We start from the raw sequence: 18,161 nt of genomic DNA, 5'->3' as shown, positions 1-18,161 counted from the left end.
GGATATAATCAGAACGCTGCAAGACTTTCATTCCCTTTTGACTCATATTTCCTAGCCAGCTATGCCACAACTATGTAGACGGCATCTCGGCTACACAAATAGAGTTCTGTTTCACAGAAGAGACATAAAGTGAGTACAATGAGCCATACTTATGGCCTTTAAGTATGACTAGATTTCCCTTCTTGATAATCCAAGAACCATGAGAAAATATGGTAGTGTAACCCAAATCATCCAGCTGTCCACCAATTGACATCAAACTCTTTGTCAATTTGGGTACATGTCTAACATCGTGCAGCATAAACTCAGTGCCATTACACATAGAAAACTTGATGCTGTCCACATCGCATATATCAAGCTCATAAAAATTGCCTAGCTCCACCGTGCCATGTGTGGCAGTGTGTGTAGAAAACCACTCCTTGTGAGGAGTCACATGAAAGCTAGCACCTGAGTCCACAATCCAATTCTGTACATAACACTTGTCAAGAGCTAACAATGCACCATGACTCAAATCCGATGTGAAAATCAACACATTATTTGGCACGTCAGGAACTGTCTCAATGGGAGAGACTCAACCACATTAATTTCTTCAATTTTTACGCCGCTTTTGGGTTTGTTAGACTTCTCTTTCTCTCTGCCCTTATCACACTGCATAGTGCGACAAGCTTTCTTCAAGTGTCTCTTTTTATGGTAGTATTAACACTCAACATTTCTCATGTCTTTGCCACGACTCTTGCTACGACCTTGCCTGCGAGATCGTGAGAACGATCGTGGCTGCGACCACGCTGCCTTTGCTTGACACGATTGCCACTAGCCACATACACATCACCATGCCCACTCGCATCAAGAGATTGACGTCTAATCTCCTTAGTGAGCAACACACTCGTGACATCATTGAACACTAACTTGCCATTCGGAGCTGAATTGCTAATGGCTGTGCAAAATATGTCCCATGAATTGGGTAGAGAGTATAATAGGAAAATAGTTGAGTTCATTATCAAACTCACTAAAGCCCTGAGATGTTGACTGACTGAACAAGGAGTTGAACTCATTTAAGTGTCCAAACACTGTGCTACCTTCTTTCATGTTGAGCTTCATAAGCTTTTTTATGAGAAAAAATTTGTTGGATGCACTTTTGCTCTCCCATGCTGAACCTAATCTATCCCATAGAGCCTTGGTTGTTGTCTTTCATATGACAATGAAGAACTCTGACTTGGCTAGATGTAGACGTATCATAGCCATGTCTTTTGCATCCAAAATCTCCCACTGAGCTTGCGTATAGCCATCACCCTCTGCATGCTCTTTCAACGGTCCTGATTGACCTTTGTCAGTCAAAACATCCTTCATGCGCTCTTTCCACATGGTGAAGTTGCTACCATCAAATATTCCTCATTTTCTGAAGAAGGAAATGAAATATTCCTTATTTTTTGAAGAAGAATCCATCACTGACAAGAGGGTTTGAGAGGTGCCAAACTATGGCAAGAAGCTGTATAAATTTGGACAGAGTAACCTTTGTATTGGGAGCAAAACCTCAACCGAAATAGGCTCAAAAGTGTCAACAATGAAATTCACGACTCGCAAAAAAAATTTGGCAGAGTCTCCTTTGTATGAGGAGTCAAAACAACTTAAAAAATGCATAGAATGTGTCAATTGCAAAAACTGGGCATAAAAAAAATGACACTGTCACTGCCGTGTGATTGCCAACTTAGCATCAAAAGCATAAGAAACTGTCTAGATACATATCCTATGGCGAGGGTACCGTAATTGGGGAACTCTAGCTACTTGTATCATCGAAGGTATCTCAATATTGAAGAATATCCCAGCTCAAAGAAAACCTCACGCTATCAACCCTCCAAAGGCTAAAGCAAACACAAAACAACCAGCCATAGTCTCAGAAAGGGCTCTTCCGGTCCGAGTCTTAGAAACGGTCGGGAAAATTGTCAAAATAGCAAAAAATAGCTCCACATGTAGTACAATAGGCAGTGTCTGCAACTCAATGTACATGAGTGACTGCGCTCAAACAGGCGCCAAGAAGTGCTGCGTGCAATAAAAAGTATCCGTGCAGGGATATCTACTCTCAAAAGAGCTCAATAGCAATATAGTGCGCTCAAACAAACATGCATCTATCAATGCACCTATCCGCAAAGAAACTGTAGTCAAAATGACTGTCAAAATTGCCTAAAAGGCGCTATGCCTGTAAGTGTCTAGAAATCTGAAAAAATTGGGTGTTAACGGGCTCAAAAGCCCCTTGTAACCTACGTGTCGCTGTCGGTATGTGCCGATTTTTGTTGCTGGACGAGCGCTAGCCGCCAAAGGTGCTCGGAGTTAAAAAAGTGCCATAGAGCATGATCAATGCCCTCGATGCTGATGCCGATTGTCACTCCTCTGTGGTAGAGGCACCTCACTCGTGCACGTGGCAAACCCAACCGTCCACGAGAAAATGGTCGTTCGCGGGAACGCTAGTGTCGGGGTCGGATGTTGAAAATCCACCGCATAATGAAAGTGGTGTACGTACCGTAAGGTCAATGCCAAAATGCCGAGTTGATGTCATCTCCTGACGTTGGACGGGAGTGGCTAGCTGAAGCAAAAAACCGCACACAAAACAAGACGTGTGCGCATGCACTTAGGAAATGACGTCCCTGAAGGGCAATGTTGATATTGGAGATCCCTTTCCTCTCTTGTTCTCACAACTCTCTCTCTGTCTATATCTCTCACTCGTTTGGGGGCTTGTGGAGAGGGGGGGGGGGGGGGGGGGGGGGGGGGGTGTTTTGTCAAGCTGTCGAGACTTGGTGGGATCGGACCCTTGTACACAAGTCAAATTTTTTTTTTCAATTTTAATTTTTTATTGCTGTCAAAGTCTGCCGTGTGTTAACGAGCGGGGATGGGGTGCCAAGCGAGGGTTTGTGGGGAGGATGGGGATATACAACACTGCTCGATTGTGGATCTGAGGCAATGTGTGTGTGTTTATGCACACACCACACACGAGCTTGCTTGAATTTGGTGCATGTCTGCATGTGCTGTGAGCTCAACCCGCCGATGTAATGTTTCGATTCTGAAGATTGCTTCCAAAGCCTTCAAGCTTGTTACCGCTCAACTCCAATTTGCTCTGTTTCTACCGCACTCGATTAGCTCTCGACTTGCCTTTGCTTTGATACCTGCCTGCGATGCTCTGCAGATGATAATTCCCTTGCTCCTCTTGATGCCCTGATCTTGGACTTCTTTGCCTTCCAAGGGGGACTGCGTACGCTCCTCTCGATGCCCTTCTCTGCCTGCAACAACCCTTCCTTTCCTTGCAAAATGCGATTCTCTGTCTGCTGACCTTGTTGAGCTCTCATGGACTCCCTTGGGGTCGCTGCACAGGTGGGGCATAGCCGGGGATGCCGATGAGCTCCCTGTTCTCTGATACCACTTGTAGAACGGAGGAGTGGTGAGTGCAAGATGGAAGGAGAGAAGGGGAAGGAGATGAGGAGAACACAGAGGTGTTTGGTGGAGCTATTGAGAGTAACCCTCTCAACTCCGTATTAGACATTATAAAGATAAAGAAAGAATAAAGGGCGGGCGCGGGCCAGTGACCCATAACCCAACATGGCCTATAACCCCACGGGCCACTAGCATATAACCCAACAAAATTAATGCAGTTCCAAGGGTGTAGTCTAGGATAGGTCTATAAATGTAGTTATGTAGAAAAGGCACTAAATTTGGAGTAATTGTATGATGCTCAAAGTTTAGCATCAACCTAAGTTTGCTTACTACACTTGGACAATCTATGTGCTCCATATAGATGAGTGCATATTGCGGAAGGGATGCAAGGGTTGAAAGATTAGGGTTTTGAGAGAAGAGAAAAGAGAGAGGTTTTTTGGTGGAGCTTCTTCTCACACAATGTGCGAACTCCTTATTGTTTTATATTATCAATAAGAAAGAATGAGATTAGGGTTAGTGAGCGATTAGCTTGTGATGTTATTGGTTTAACGGCCTTTATACCCAACTACCTCCCACCTAAAGGTCAATGTGTCGATAAGCGGAGAAAGAGGTAAGTAGAGTATGATGGCTCTACCCAATACCCATCAAGTCACGACAGTATGCAAAAAGCTGAGGAGGTAAACCCTTCATGAGAAGGTCAGCAAAGTTGTCATGCATGAGCACCTTGACAAGATGGATGCACTTGTCCTCAAGCATCTCTCGAATGAAATGATACTTAATCTCAATGTGCTTTGTCATGAAACATAGGACTTTGTGCTACTTGAATAACACTTTGACTATCACAATGCAACATCAAAATCTCAGCATTAACATCCAAATCTCCCACTAGATGAGCAAGCCACTGCTTTCCACGCTTCAGAGGCAGCCACATATTCTGCCTCAATGCTTGATTGAGAAATGAAATCTTGCAAATGAGATCTCCATGACTCTTTTGCACCCCCAACAAATCTAGAAATGTAGCCACTAGTGTACCTTCTATTGTCCACATTCCCTGCATAATTAGCATCCGTGTATCCTTTTACACATACCTCCTTGATCCCAAAGCATAAGTATTTATCCTTTGTACCGCTCAAATATCTCATCACTCCTTTCATTGCCTCCCAATGCTTCTTACAAGGATTAGGTATGTATTTACTAACTACTCCAACTACAAATGCAATGTCTGGATGCGTAGCAATCATGACATACATCAAGCTACCAATAGCAGAGGCATAAGTAGCCTTGGCTATTTCAACCTTTTTCTCTTCTGCTTTAGGACAACCACTTTGGATAAATTTTACGTATGGAGGTAACGGGCTATTGGATACCTTCCCCCTCTCCATATTAAAATGTTCAAGTATCTTGGAAATGTATTCAGTCTAAGATAAGTTAAGCATTTTCTCTCTCCTATCTCTAATAATCCGCATATCAAGAAAGTGATTGGCTTCTCCTAAATCCTTCACATCAAAGTTTTTGTGCAACCTTGTTGTCAATGCATCTATCTTGCTTGTACTTTTGCTAGCGATAAACATGTTGTCTACGTACAAGATCAATATCAAAAGGCTACCATCCATAGCCTTTTTAGTGTACATGCAATGATCTTTGTCACTCCTGAAACCTTGAGACCTCAAAGAAGCATCAAACTTATGATACCATTGATGGGATCCTATCCTTGCTTTGTCCCATTGAGAGCCTTTCTAAGTCTGCAAACCATCTTTTCCTTGCCTTCAATAATAAACCCTTTTGGTTGTTGTGAAGATCCGCATGTAAGCATGCCGGTTTGACATTCATTAGAACAAGTTCCATATCCTCAATGGCTACCAATGCAAGCACTAAGCAAAGAGTGGTCATCTTTACAGCTGGTGAAATATTTCATCAAAATAAACACCGTTTTGCTACTTAAAACCCTTAGAAACCAGTCTAGCCTTGTACTTTGGATGATCATCAATGGAAGCAATCTTTACTTTGTAAACCCATTTGCAAGGAAGAACGTGCCCTCTTTTAGAAGTACTAAGCCCCAAGTGTCATTCTTCCGGATTCCCATTACTGAATCAGTTAATGGAGCTTTCCCCCTTTTTATTTGACATCTCTTCACAATCTTGTATGGTAGAGGTGACTGAAACATGTCCATTAATACCACATTACTTTGGGTGAACGGTTTTACGAATGATTTAGGATTCAAATTTGAATTCTTGACTAGCCCACCATATCTCCTAATATGCATTCCCCTTTCTTCTCTACTCTCATCGGAGAGAGTCTTATTTTGAAAGTATCTACAAGAGTCTTCTTTTGAAAGCACTACAAGAGGCTTCCTAAGCTCTCTCTCTTCGTGGGGAGTTTGGAGAATCCCATGTGTGCAAAGTTGTTGGTTAACTTCGGCTTGCAAAGCAGGGTTGCCCATAGCTTGTTGCAACCTAGTAACAAGATAGTTCACAAACATGGGGGCATCATTAGTAGCACCTTCATGTGCAGAATCAAAGTCGTCAATATTCATTCTACTCTCTTTATTATTGTCAGCCATGCTAATTAAATTTATATATTTGTTACTTTGTGCTTTGGCAACCTCAAAACTTTAGGTGCTACTCTTCTTAACTTTTGAAAATTAGCTCTCAAGTAGTCACACCCATGGTTTAGAGACTATTGATTGCAAAGAGTAGTGGAGAGGGTCTAATAGTGCTCGGTTGATTATGGTTCCTGTTAAGCTTTCTAGTAGCTCAACAATGGTTAAGCCAAAAGAAAGCCTCAAAAGACTCCATTATTAAGTCTAGAATTCCCAACGGTGTATTTCGAACTTAGTTCATTCCAACCGGGATAATAAATTTGTGTCCCACTTACCCTCTTGCAATGAACAACTACAACCTTTCATGGACAACTTAAGGACCTCTCTTCTTAATCGAGAAAAGAGAAACCAAATTCTCCAGTAACAATGTAGCAAAATATGGCTAATAACATTGATTGCAGCGGAATTAAAGTAACAATAGTGAGCATTTTCTTAAGAGGATTCTTAAAGAGCATAAGGAGAGTACTTGATTAAAGGTAGCAAAATGAACATTATACCTAGTTAGCTTGGCATGAAGAATACTTGCAAAAGAGAGAGAGAATTAGATAAATTGACAACAGTTGAGGACTGAATTTACTTGGAGTTGGTCTCCCCTCCAAAAGGCTTTTGTATTAAAGATTCTCCCTTGAAGAGACACTTGGTACAATACATACTTTGTCTTGAGACCTTGTTGATGCCAAGAAGATGGTAAGCTTCATGCACCCATATTATGCCCGTAACTATGCCCGTAAGTATTAACTTGTCCTTGGCCTCAATCCCAAGGCCTCAAACACCTTCAAAGGTGGAGAGAGCTAGCAGGGAGTGAGGGAAGGGAACAGGAAGAAGAAATAACATCAGAGAAAGAAGTACTTTCCTCACCATAGATTACTCTTAGAGCTTAGCTTAGCATAGTAATATATATGGTAGAGAAGATGAACATGCCATTGAAGCTTGACTCTTGGTTGTATTTGCATTCCATAGCCAAGAGGTGTTGGTGTAGGCTCTCTACTTCTCAAGCTTGGAGAAGGAGATGGTGTTCTTACTCAACACATGAGAGAGGGTGTGAGTGTGTGGCAGAATGTGCAACAAATGAGACCCCTTCCTTGCCTTTTTCGACCTCCCCTCTCTCATTACTCTAGCTTGCAATTCATTGGTCCATGCTAGGGCGTGGCCAATCACAAGCTTGGGTCATAACTAGCAATAAAGGTAGAATTTGGACTCTGGACAAGTGTCCTTCTTTCCCCCTTTGAGAGAGAGAGAGATTAATTAATAATTTGCATGCATCTAAATTCTCATTGGACCTCCCTAAAGTCCAATAGGCTTAAGGCACATGATGAGGGAAACCTAGATAGGGGCTTGACATGTGTCCTTTATGCCTCTTGTGGAGAGGGTGCCTCTTGAGTGAGTGTGTGCGCGTGTTCTCTCTCATACCCTACTTCTAGGGATCACCCCCTCCTTTGTAGGCTCTTGGTTGGCTTTCAAGCTCCTCAATAATCTTGGTCATCAAGCACCCCAAGCACCTTAGTTATGAAGCACGCCAAGCACCTTAGTCAGCTCAAGCACGGCAAGCACCTCAAGCACATGCCTAGCTTGCCTAAGGTCTAAAGTACCCAAATGTCATACGTCTAAGGACTTTTAACACCAACCTTTGGAGGTCTTTAATGAAGCTAACCCTAAGGTATTTTAAGCTTCATTACCTATTCATTTCTCTTTGGTAGACCATCTCCCTTTTGGACCCTCATGAGATGTAGCCTTCTCTCCCTTTGGCCCATGCTGAAGTAGGTCCAAAAGTACATATCTATATGCTAACTCTTTTTCTTATTCATTTTTCCACATTAAATGATCAGTTCAATATGAGAAAATAATTTGGGATAGGTAGATATTAGATTTTATGACATAGGTGGACACTGTTCAATTGTCTCTACAAGCCTTGAGGCAGCCCTATTTAGAAGTTCATCTAAAGCATATCAAGCCAAGACTCCAAAGGAAAAAAATTACAGAAAATAGGACCACAATACACTTACAACACCTAGCCATTCCATGGGGTGACTCAAGAGAGTTCAATATAAATCATGTCTTATTGGTGATGTAAGTGGCCAAATCAAAAACTGCTGACCATGAGCGGCTAGTCCTAAGCAACTAGCCCTAAGCGGCCAAACATTGCAATCTGAAATAGCCGAACTAAAGATTTCCTAAATTGGTTTAGAGCATTGCTATACGACCAGCCCTAAGCGCCTTTACAAAACCAACTCTGAGCGGGCAAAGCAAACGCCACTTTATCCTAAGCGATATAATACGCATCGCCAACTTATACTAGAGACCAAACCAAAAGTCGCTTGATGGGAATGGGATCGTGCTAGCTAGGGTGGATGAAAGAGAAACATCACGCACACAATTGAGTATGTGTAGGCTAGATTATCACTTAAGCGAATTAGGTTCCAACATGAATTAACTTGGACTCACAAACACGATCTTAAAAAACATACGTAGCCTCTTCTCCCGCAACCAACGCTTCCTCTTTCTCTTTCTTTGCACACCACCTGCGCGCACATGCACCGTTGCCCAAACTCAGCCAACCTGGGTTCACAAACGTCCTCTTTCACCTACTCCTCTCTCTTCCCTCTATCTCCTCTCAAAGACAACAACTCATATATGGCAAGGCTTAAACTCTCTCTCTCTCTCTCTCTCTCTCTCTCTCTCTCTCACACACACACACACACACACACACAAACCACCAACATGCATGAATTCAGTTCGTCTTTGCACTCTATCCTTCAATCGAGAAAATGCACACGATCTACGATACATAATAATTATATGGGTTGTCCAACTTACTCTCTCTCTCTCTCTCTCTCTCTCTCTCTCTCTCTCTCTCTCTCTCTCTCTCTCTCTCTCTCTCTCTCTCTCTCTCATACATTACACCACCCATATTCCCCCAACTACAAAACCATGTTCTTCGCTGAAAGAGGAAACCGTACTCACACTTACATGCTTGAGCCTATCCCCTTATCGGCGATATGCACTATCAAAGCCATTCAACTTAGCTCCCATTTCCTTCGATGCGAGATAGGGTGTTGGGGCAATGGAGAAGAGTCAAATCGACTATGCACATTATGCTCACTGTAAGTTCGAGAGTCTGAGTACCACACACTACTAGAGTGTTGAGATTTTTGTCACATCCGAACTTGCTTCTCTCACCTTTTCAGCCATAACTTAGACCTACACACTTTCCTCTCCCAGCGACAGTCTGGGCTCTCCATTGTGACTCTCATCACCACAATTTTGGAGCATCGAGAGTCACTCATCAACCATACACATACTACATCACATGTAACTTTAGTCCCATAGGTCATATTTGACCTTCGAGGACGATAATAATCTCTCTCTCTCTCTCTCTCTCTCTCTCTCTCTCTCTCTCTCTCTCTCTCTCTCTCTCTCTCTCTCTCTCTCTCTCTCTCTCTCTCAATACACATAATCCCATCCTTGGCTATGGGTGGCATATACATGTGGCTCATACTCTGCTTGCAAGCAACCCCCACATCATTCCTTACGTTTTGTGAAGACAAAGCACACGCTGCCTCCATGTAGTAAGAATTAGGTGTCTGCATGAATCTCGTGGTGGTGGCAAAGAAGAAGGGACACACTGCTTCATGCAACAACACTTAGGTGTCCGCATGGAGCTTGTGATGGAATCAAAGAAGAAGGCATACAATACTGTTGGAGCAAAAACCGGGTTGGACCGTGAAGCTCCTACATAAAGAGATTAAAGGTGCACACATTATTGTGTGTGAAGCAACAAGAAAACTATGGTAGGCTCGTGGTGGTTGAAAAAAAAAGGGACACAGTGCCATCCAAGCAATGAGCTGCAAGTTACAAGAGGTAGCTCACGATGGTTGCTAGAAGGGTGCACACAGTGCCATGTGAAGCAACAAGTAAGTTAGAGGGGAAACATGTAGCTTGTGATGACGAGGAAGAAGTTATGAGGGTGAGAGAGGAGTAGGTCCACGTGCGCCTTACCAAATGAAATTTCTCAATAAAGTTATGGCTAAAATTTAAAACACCTAACTACATGCTAGGCCCCACTAGGACTGTTAAGCAAGTAAAAAAGGATTGAAGAGCTACAGACCCTCAAGCCAAGCTGATGGCATGGAGTCGTGGAAGCCAAAATGTGTGATGATTGACTATGGCAAAAAGGCTCTTGATAATTTATTGAGGCTTGGGGAGGTTAACCCACAGCTATATCTCACTAGGGCATGGGAGGGATGGAATCTACAGTGGGATGATTGAACACCGTACATCTCAAACAATGTAAACTTGAGAAAAATGTAAATTTGGATACTCAAGTTTACTTCACTGTCGTTGCCACTCCCTCCCACTCTGAAGATTGAACCCACAACCTAGGGGATGAGAGCCAAGGGCCCTAACCACATTGCTTGCACTTGTCATTTGTGAAATGTTGACATCTTCCTCAAGTTGTGACGTGCAAACGAATTGCAATGGGGAGAAGTAAACTCGGGTAAAAAAGTTAAAATAAACTTAGATACTTAATGTGTGGGGCCCTAGATTGATGGGGGCCTTTGATCCCATCTCCCGTGCTTGTGTGAGATTTAGAGCAGTTTTGCACAAGAGGGGATAGAACCCTTGCCTCTTGCAAGCAACTCTTGTGTGTGAGAACTAAGTTGCATCTCAAAAGGCAGGGTAAAAGATGGGATTTCCAACTTTGCCAAAATTAAAGTTGAGAAATGGAGGCAACGATTTGTTCATGTGAACGGGTTGGGTAGAATGACTCCATGCGAAAGCAGTGGGCCCGCTAGATGAACCAGAATCGTGGAGATGTGTCCATAGGATAGGAATCAGGATAGGTGAGGGAGGCCAACGTTGGAAGTTGGAACTTGGAAGACCATTCCCAAATATGAGAAGTTAAGAGCCAACTCAGCCGAGGTAACAGATTTCAAAGTTGAAAGAGATGCTCTAAGCTCTCTATATAATTTAAATATATAAAAAATTGCATTATTATTATATCTGATTCAGCAAGTGAAAAAACAACCCGCACATTCAAATTCCCTCCCAAAATCATGCCCACACCAAGCCGTCTCCCCCTTGTCACTATTTGGCATGGGCCTCTTCAAATAGGATCAATGGCTAGAAGAGATTCTAGGCCCGATCTTTTATCCAAGGCCGTCGATTAAGGCCCGATGGCATTTTGTAAATTCGAGAAAATTGGTTGATTCGGGTGACGACGGCGCTCATTCATGCTTACAGAATAAAATCGGTTGTGGGAATTGGAGAGGACAAAGATATGTAAAAGTAGCTTCAAAACACAAGAAAATAGTATATCCACATTTATGACTACTTAAAGACTTAGAGATTTTAAAGACTACATGTCATGTGTCAATTCGTTGAGAGATATTGCCTCTAATGAATTCAGGCGTTTTTGTAAATTCGGAAAATTTGTAAATTCGGGTAAGCGGTTTAAGGCCAATTTGGGGGATTTTGACACCATATTTCTGCGTCTTGTGTTTCTTCTTATATCTCTCTCCTCTTTTTACCCTTCCCCCCCTCTTGCAACACCATGGAGTGGTACTTGAAAGTGAAGACAACAATGATTATGAAAGAGAAGAGAGCTCAAAGTCTTGTGATTCTAAAGGGTTGCTTGATGTAAAGAAATGGCGACGAATGAAAGACATGATGTGCTTAAGACATGATGTTCTATGTCTCAAGTCACATCCACTCCTGAGGATTCCATGTGTTGAGGATTGGGAATATATTGTTAGAGAAGCACATTGCATGGAAGGCAGTGTTATTCATAAGGATCTACAACTACACTTGATACCTTAAGGTCAACTTGGTGTATTGATGTCAAGCATGGTGGGATCCCTATGTCCTACATCAAAGAATATGTATTGTCATGTGGATGTGTCCGTCAAAGGAAAGTTAATGTTGCTCCTCAACGATCCTTTGACCTAAACAATACCCCATCGTACGAAATACATACAACAAGGACCGATGTGGATGTGCAACTAGAGCATCTTATGGTTGAGCACAAAGCAAGGTTGATTATGGCACGATCGACAAGGAAACATCGCCTATCAAGTATTACAATTGATTGCTTGTGTCATAGGGGTGGGGAGCCAGAACGCAGTGGCAAAATACAAAAATTGAGAACATCAAAGAAGTGTGGATGTCCATTCAAAGTGCAAGTACAAATGGCTGCAGATGAGGATGAGGTCACTATATAAATTCATCCCATTCACGATGGCCATGTTCCAAGAAGTAGGAGTGACCTCTACCACCTTCCAGTTCATCCGCTTGTTCTAGAGTGTTGCAAAGAGGATTTACTTGATATTGGAAGTTCTCGACATGTTGCTCAAATGTCAATCTCAAAAGAAAAGTATCAAATGGAGAATGCTTCTATGATTGATCACACTATCTACCGCTTTTTTATGATACCAAGGAAGGTTCAACTTCTATCATTTCAAAAACGCATTAAAGGTATCATGTGGTATACTTTGTTTGTTTTCTAATGCTGTGTAGTGTCTTTTTAACCACAACATTTTTTTGCAGAGCGGATCCTTAATGATGATTGGACAACCATGTATGCAGAGGTTATTGTTATTGCATTGCAAAAACAACATAAGGTTGGAAACTCTCTCTTGAAAGCATGTTGCTGCTAACAAGCTCTTATTTGAGACTTTGGCACTTGTCATGCTTCTAGGTTGTATACTTTCAACCATACAATCCAAATGCAAAAGAGCCAAAGGACAATCCATTTATTGTAGTATTTCAAGATGATTGGATATTAGATATGGCTAAGCGCTTGTCTATAAATAACTCTTGGGCAATAGATAGCACTTTCAAGACAAATGTATACGGTCTTCCACTATTTGCAGCCGTGCTACCAAATCAACTTGGCCAAGGGACCCTATATGGTTTATGTTGTGCACCCAAGATGCCGGATGCCATCATGACGTTATTGCCTTGGAGATAACTTTGCGAACAGTGCTTTCAAGAATGGGTAACATCCGACCCAACGCTTTGGTCATTGATAAGTCACCGCAAGAGCTGGAGGCATTTCTCAAAGTGGTCAATGAAGATCCTTTTTGTTGGGAGACAACATTGGAAGGATCCTCTTGCAAGATTGCATGTCATATCATTCTATGTTGGTTCCATGCAAAGAAGGCATGGGTGGATAATCTTCTCCCCCAAGTTCCCAAGGAGGTTAAAAGTGAGCTCTACATGGAGATGTCTAACCTCATGCAATGCCCGAGTGAAGAAGATTTTGACGGCAGATTTCAGCAGTCGCTTCTCCGATATGCCACATACCCCAATGTTGTGCGATATGTCACCAATGGGTGGTGTGGGCGCTTTTGTGCGTGGAGAGTGCGGTGGCCTAAGTTTGGAAGGCTCTTCCCCCATGGAAATGTTGACACTACAAACCTAGTGGAGCGCTTATGGCAGTACATCAAATACACTCTTCTCGAGGCGTGTATAAACCGATCCATAATGGACCTTATACATGCACTTGTTGACGATTCAAAGAGTGGGGCCCGCATGGGTGCTACATTGTTGAAGTTCTTTATGAAAAAACAAGAAATAGGTTTGCGCCATCTTATGTTCATTAATTTTTATTGACATTTGTGTATTCAAGTTGCATGACCATGCTTGTTGTATATGCAGTTGATTCCGGACAGTTCGGAGTTCAAGGCTCCTCACATAAGCACACCAACAAGCTATGGGAAGGGGAAAGGATTTTGCAAAGATATGCACTTGACCCCTCTTGCCTTCAAGTTGTCAATGAAATCCTCTTACAATTTAAAATGCAAAGCTCCAGTATGTATACCCACTCAATGGTACAATGTTAGCTTGCAAGCTAACTATTGTGATTGTCCTGATTGGTCCTCGGAATGTGAACATCTTTACGGTGTAAGATTGATTGTCACACACCATTTCCAACACTTGAGTTCCATTCTACCGATTGTGGACAAGGCACATGAAATGATGGAAGGGGCCCAACATGATGATTGCAACAAGTCTAACATCAAAGAAGAAGTGGCCAAGGGTCTCCAAGAACTCAAGGACTTAATTCCCTCAATAGAGCAAGACCTATCATGTAGGAGTGTCAAAGAGATGGAGACTATTGTGCATCAAGTGGGGATTGCAAGAGAGTCTATTAGATCATTAGTCAGTCCAAAGGAGATCAATTTGCCTGCAAAAGGAGGTATCCCCCAGGTCCAAGAGCACACAACACAAACACGCCTTGGACATGAAGGCCGAGCTTGGGACAATTGGAAGCTCAAGTGTTGGATCTTACCCAACCAAGCAAGCACACCCGCCAAACTGGGAAACCTAGAAGAAAGAATCAACGTGGTCGCAATCACATCCAATTTGATGAGCATCCACGCATTTTTTGTTTGCATTGTTGTACAAAAGCTCTTTTGGTGGACCCTGATCGTACCTCTTCCTGCCATACATGTAATGCATTACTCCCTTTATCAACACACCAGAACGGAATACAAAATGTAGAAAGTCTAGTTGGGCGGCACGTCCAAGTTTGTGATGACGCAAGGAGCTTCCGCACAACCATCTTATCATGCGAACATGCTGACGCTCTTGATGCTGAACGCAACCCTTGTCACCTTAGAAGGAGGCATATTTAGAGCCCAAGCCTCTTCGATGAGACTTTTGTTGGTGTACACAAAAAACCCACCAATCCAATTGGAGTTTATGTAGAAGTATTCTTTTTAGTGACAAGATTTTGTGTGATTATATATTGACCCTTGTCACCTTAATGATTCAGAATAGTTTCTATTTGGTGTAGATGTTATATATGTCTTTACCATATGATTTAATGTTCACCTTCTCAAATTTACAACCCATTCTACCCGAATTTACAAAAAATATATATATGCACTTTGTTTACAGCCCGAATTTACAACCCATTCTATCCGAATTTACAAAAAAAAAAATGCATCGAACCCATAACCAAAAAGATACACATAATCGGTAATTATAATTGTAACCGTCATCGATGTAAATTTTCATGAAGATTTCCTAAACCGCCGTAACCATAACCATACTCTAAACCGGCATAAACCATAAGCATAACCATAAAGAAACCGGCATAAACCATAACCACACCGGTATAAATCATAACCAAACCGGCATAACCATAACCATACCATAACCACACTGGCATAACCATAACCAGAACCAAACCGTTATAACCATAACCATAACCATAACCAAGCCGACATAAACCATAAACAAACAGACATAACCATAACCATAAACAAACCGGCATAACCATAACCATAAACAAATCTGTATAACCATAACCATAACCAAACCAACATAAACCATAACCGAACCGACATAACCATAACCATAACCATGTCTGCATAGCTTCAAAAGGTGGTTACCAAAAATTGTGATAGCAAAGATCACGATGTTCAAAATACCAAAACTTGTGATAGCAAAGATCACTATGTTCAAAATACCAAAAATTTTTGATAGCAAAGATCACTATGTTCAAAACACTACTACACTGACGATGTGTTGTCTACATTACTTTCTTGAGCCCAAGAACCAAATACGCTCTTCATTGCCTCCACTTGCTCGTGTGCAAACCAAGTTTTCGTAAACTGCAGCAAGGCAATGTTTTAGTGCAAGGACATTCATATTAGACATCGTTAATTGTAAACATCATTAGCATGACAACATTATCGGGTTTTGGTATGGCATGCCATCCATGATAGCCACAAGTAAAAGCTTTAAAACGAACATAATATAAAGCCTGCAATTTTTGGTGTTTGATTGTGTGGGCATCTACATCAAGTTATTTGACACATATTCAAAAGAATTATTCTTGGAATAATTTAAACATAACCACATTGCTCACCACTATTGTCTGCACGTGACAATCCTCGGGGTGACTAAGCTCCATTCTTAGTTGTGGTTGTGTCGCATAAGCTGAAAAATGCTCCAAAACTCTACGCTCACAAAAAAAAAAACAACGTAAGAGAAGCCTTGCATAAACATAAGATGAGCTCAATAGTATAAAACAAGGTCAACTGCATCATACCTCTTGACAGGCAAGATGTATCGATTGAGTGAGCGCAATGAGAGCGACTCAAAGAAGAGAATTGCGCTCTTGTCCTTTGGTAGATGTGTAATTGGGCACAAGTGACAATTGAAGAACAAAACTAATGTCCAACGATCCCTAGAACCAATAAAAATTGTATAACATTGCATAAAAAGCCCCAACACCAAAACAGAAATAAGCTTGGAGAAGCACTCAAGAACGACTTACTCATCAACAACAGGAAAGAATGTACACACTCATATAGAAAGATCAACTCGATCATAGTAATTACGCACAGCTCTTTCAGTAGGAGTGGTTTGCATAAAAGAATACCACAAGGTATCAACAAGCCACACTTGATGTAAAGCCTCCCTATGAAGAGTGTCCTCAAGCCATCTAACATAAACAAAAGTCTCAATTACACTTCAAAAACAAAGTAACACTTTGAAATATATAGAAATAGATATGTAAGAGAAGTCTCACAATACAAATAGAACCATAGTATAAGAACAAGCTTTTTTGTTGCTATGTTCCTTGCAAGATTTGCATCATAGTGCACCTTGAGCCCATACAACTCAGACTGTAAATGGAGAATCTTTTTCATAGATGACCTATGCAAATATCATGCTCAAAATAATCGTACGTATTCAAAGAAGATAGCAAATCGATTTTGATATTAATTTTAGTTTCAAACCTTGTATTTTTTGCTGGTGAAAGCCCCATGGACGCCAACGGAGAAGAAACATCGATATGTATCTTACTCTTACCCATCTTTTGAACTTTTAACCATTTTATGACCTCCATTGAGAATGTTAAAGTAAACAGAAAGGCATGCTTTCAAAGTAAATTACAAGCTCGAGCATTACCTTTTCCACCCTCTCCGGTGGCTTGTCACAACCACCCATTGACTTTTTGTGAAGCCTTTGTTGGCAAGCAAATATTGCTTATACATAGCAACTATAAAAAAACAATGCAATGATCACAATATTATTGATAAAAAACACCGTAATTTGACGTATTTGTTAAACAATGCGCATCATACTGGAGTAATGAAATTTTCCGAATGAAAAAACAAAAATAGTGTTATACCATTTCATCGTATCCTTTTGCAATCCTTTCTTGCATTTTGGCAATCCGCTTCGGCATGCCTTTTCTCCCACTCCGCCATTTCTCCCTCCAGATATTGCACTCTCCATTCCTCGTAAGGTATTTTGCCATTAAGAGAACTAAAAATCAATCTCCTATCTGCCCCATCTTCTAAATCTTTTCGATGTTTTTGTCTTGCGAGCTTCACACGCGTTTCGATGCTTTGAAATCGAGTTTTTGCTTGTCTATGAGACTGTGATTCGATTGGCAATGGGATGCGTCGATTATCCTTGGGTCTTCCTACGGCTCTACGAGGAATGTTGATTGTGAGGCCATGCTTCTCTTGGATATGTCGAATGATTTTGACACGTTTTTCCCAGGCTTCACCCCATTGTAGACATTCCTCCGTTACATGACAATAACACACAAGGACACCATCTTTACCTCTAACATCCTCAATGCAATAAGGGGACACCTATGCAAGACAACGTGTGCTCTCTTTCTCTCTCTCTCTCTCTCTCTCTCTCTCTCTCTCTCTCTCTCTCTCTCTCTCTCTCTCTCTCTCTCTCTCCATATCATCAAATGTAGAGCTTACCATTGTCAATAAATGACCCTTGTTTTGGGCACAAGCTTCTCTGCTAGATGCAGCTCCATTGACCCCTTTGCCACGACGCTTTCCACACGCGCCTATCCTCTTACCTCTCTTTTTCCCCATTGCATATGACCCCTCCTAATCTACAATACAAGCCATGAACGAAAATGGCTAGGAACATCATTAAGAGCAAAAGATATGCACAAACACAAAGGACGGGTATGGCCAACGTACCTTGTTCAAAAGTGCTCTGCAGGCCTGTCGATCCTCTTCAATGTCAACAACGATCGAACATCGATTGAAAGACCGGTGTGTGCGTACCTCCTTCGAACCTTTGACTGACGGACGTACGGCTCGATTGTAGCGTGTGTGTGTGTGTGTGGGGAGAGAGAGAGAGAGAGAGAGAG

General features: G+C 41.8%; 1 protein-coding gene and 1 pseudogene across 1 annotated transcript; both read right to left on the bottom strand.

Moving 5' to 3' along the window:
• Positions 1-4,283: 4,283 nt before the first annotated feature.
• Positions 4,284-4,799, bottom strand: LOC147458472 (secreted RxLR effector protein 161 pseudogene; annotated as a pseudogene).
• Positions 4,800-15,406: 10,607 nt separating this feature from the next.
• LOC147458471 (uncharacterized) lies at positions 15,407-17,028 on the bottom strand. The gene is made up of 5 exons (XM_086511854.1): positions 16,943-17,028; positions 16,410-16,472; positions 16,077-16,214; positions 15,894-15,984; positions 15,407-15,636 (listed from the first exon to the last, which is right to left on the bottom strand). The coding sequence occupies exons 1-5, from the start codon at positions 17,026-17,028 to the stop codon at positions 15,535-15,537; spliced, it is 480 nt and encodes a 159-aa protein (XP_086367980.1). The 3' UTR covers positions 15,407-15,534.
• Between the last annotated feature and the right edge of the window lie 1,133 nt (positions 17,029-18,161).

Source organism: Adiantum capillus-veneris, chromosome 5, assembly GCF_014529385.1.
Source record: "Adiantum capillus-veneris isolate H3 chromosome 5, ASM1452938v2, whole genome shotgun sequence".
Classification (NCBI taxonomy): domain Eukaryota; kingdom Viridiplantae; phylum Streptophyta; class Polypodiopsida; order Polypodiales; family Pteridaceae; genus Adiantum; species Adiantum capillus-veneris.
The sequence above is the reverse complement of the archived record's forward strand: the minus strand, read 5'-3'. Positions and strand labels throughout refer to the sequence as shown.

What these genes read in the sequence shown, in the direction of transcription:
- LOC147458471 (XM_086511854.1), bottom strand. Translation starts at nt 17,028, where the DNA reads ATGTATAAGCAATATTTGCTTGCCAACAAAGGCTTCACAAAAAGTCAA. An exon ending in TACATCTTGCCTGTCAAGAG is followed by an intron (nt 15,985 to 16,076) that starts GTATGATGCAGT and finishes TTGTGAGCGTAG; the next exon opens with AGTTTTGGAGCATTTTTCAG. An exon ending in GTCACGTGCAGACAATAGTG is followed by an intron (nt 15,637 to 15,893) that starts GTGAGCAATGTG and finishes GCCTTGCTGCAG; the next exon opens with TTTACGAAAACTTGGTTTGC.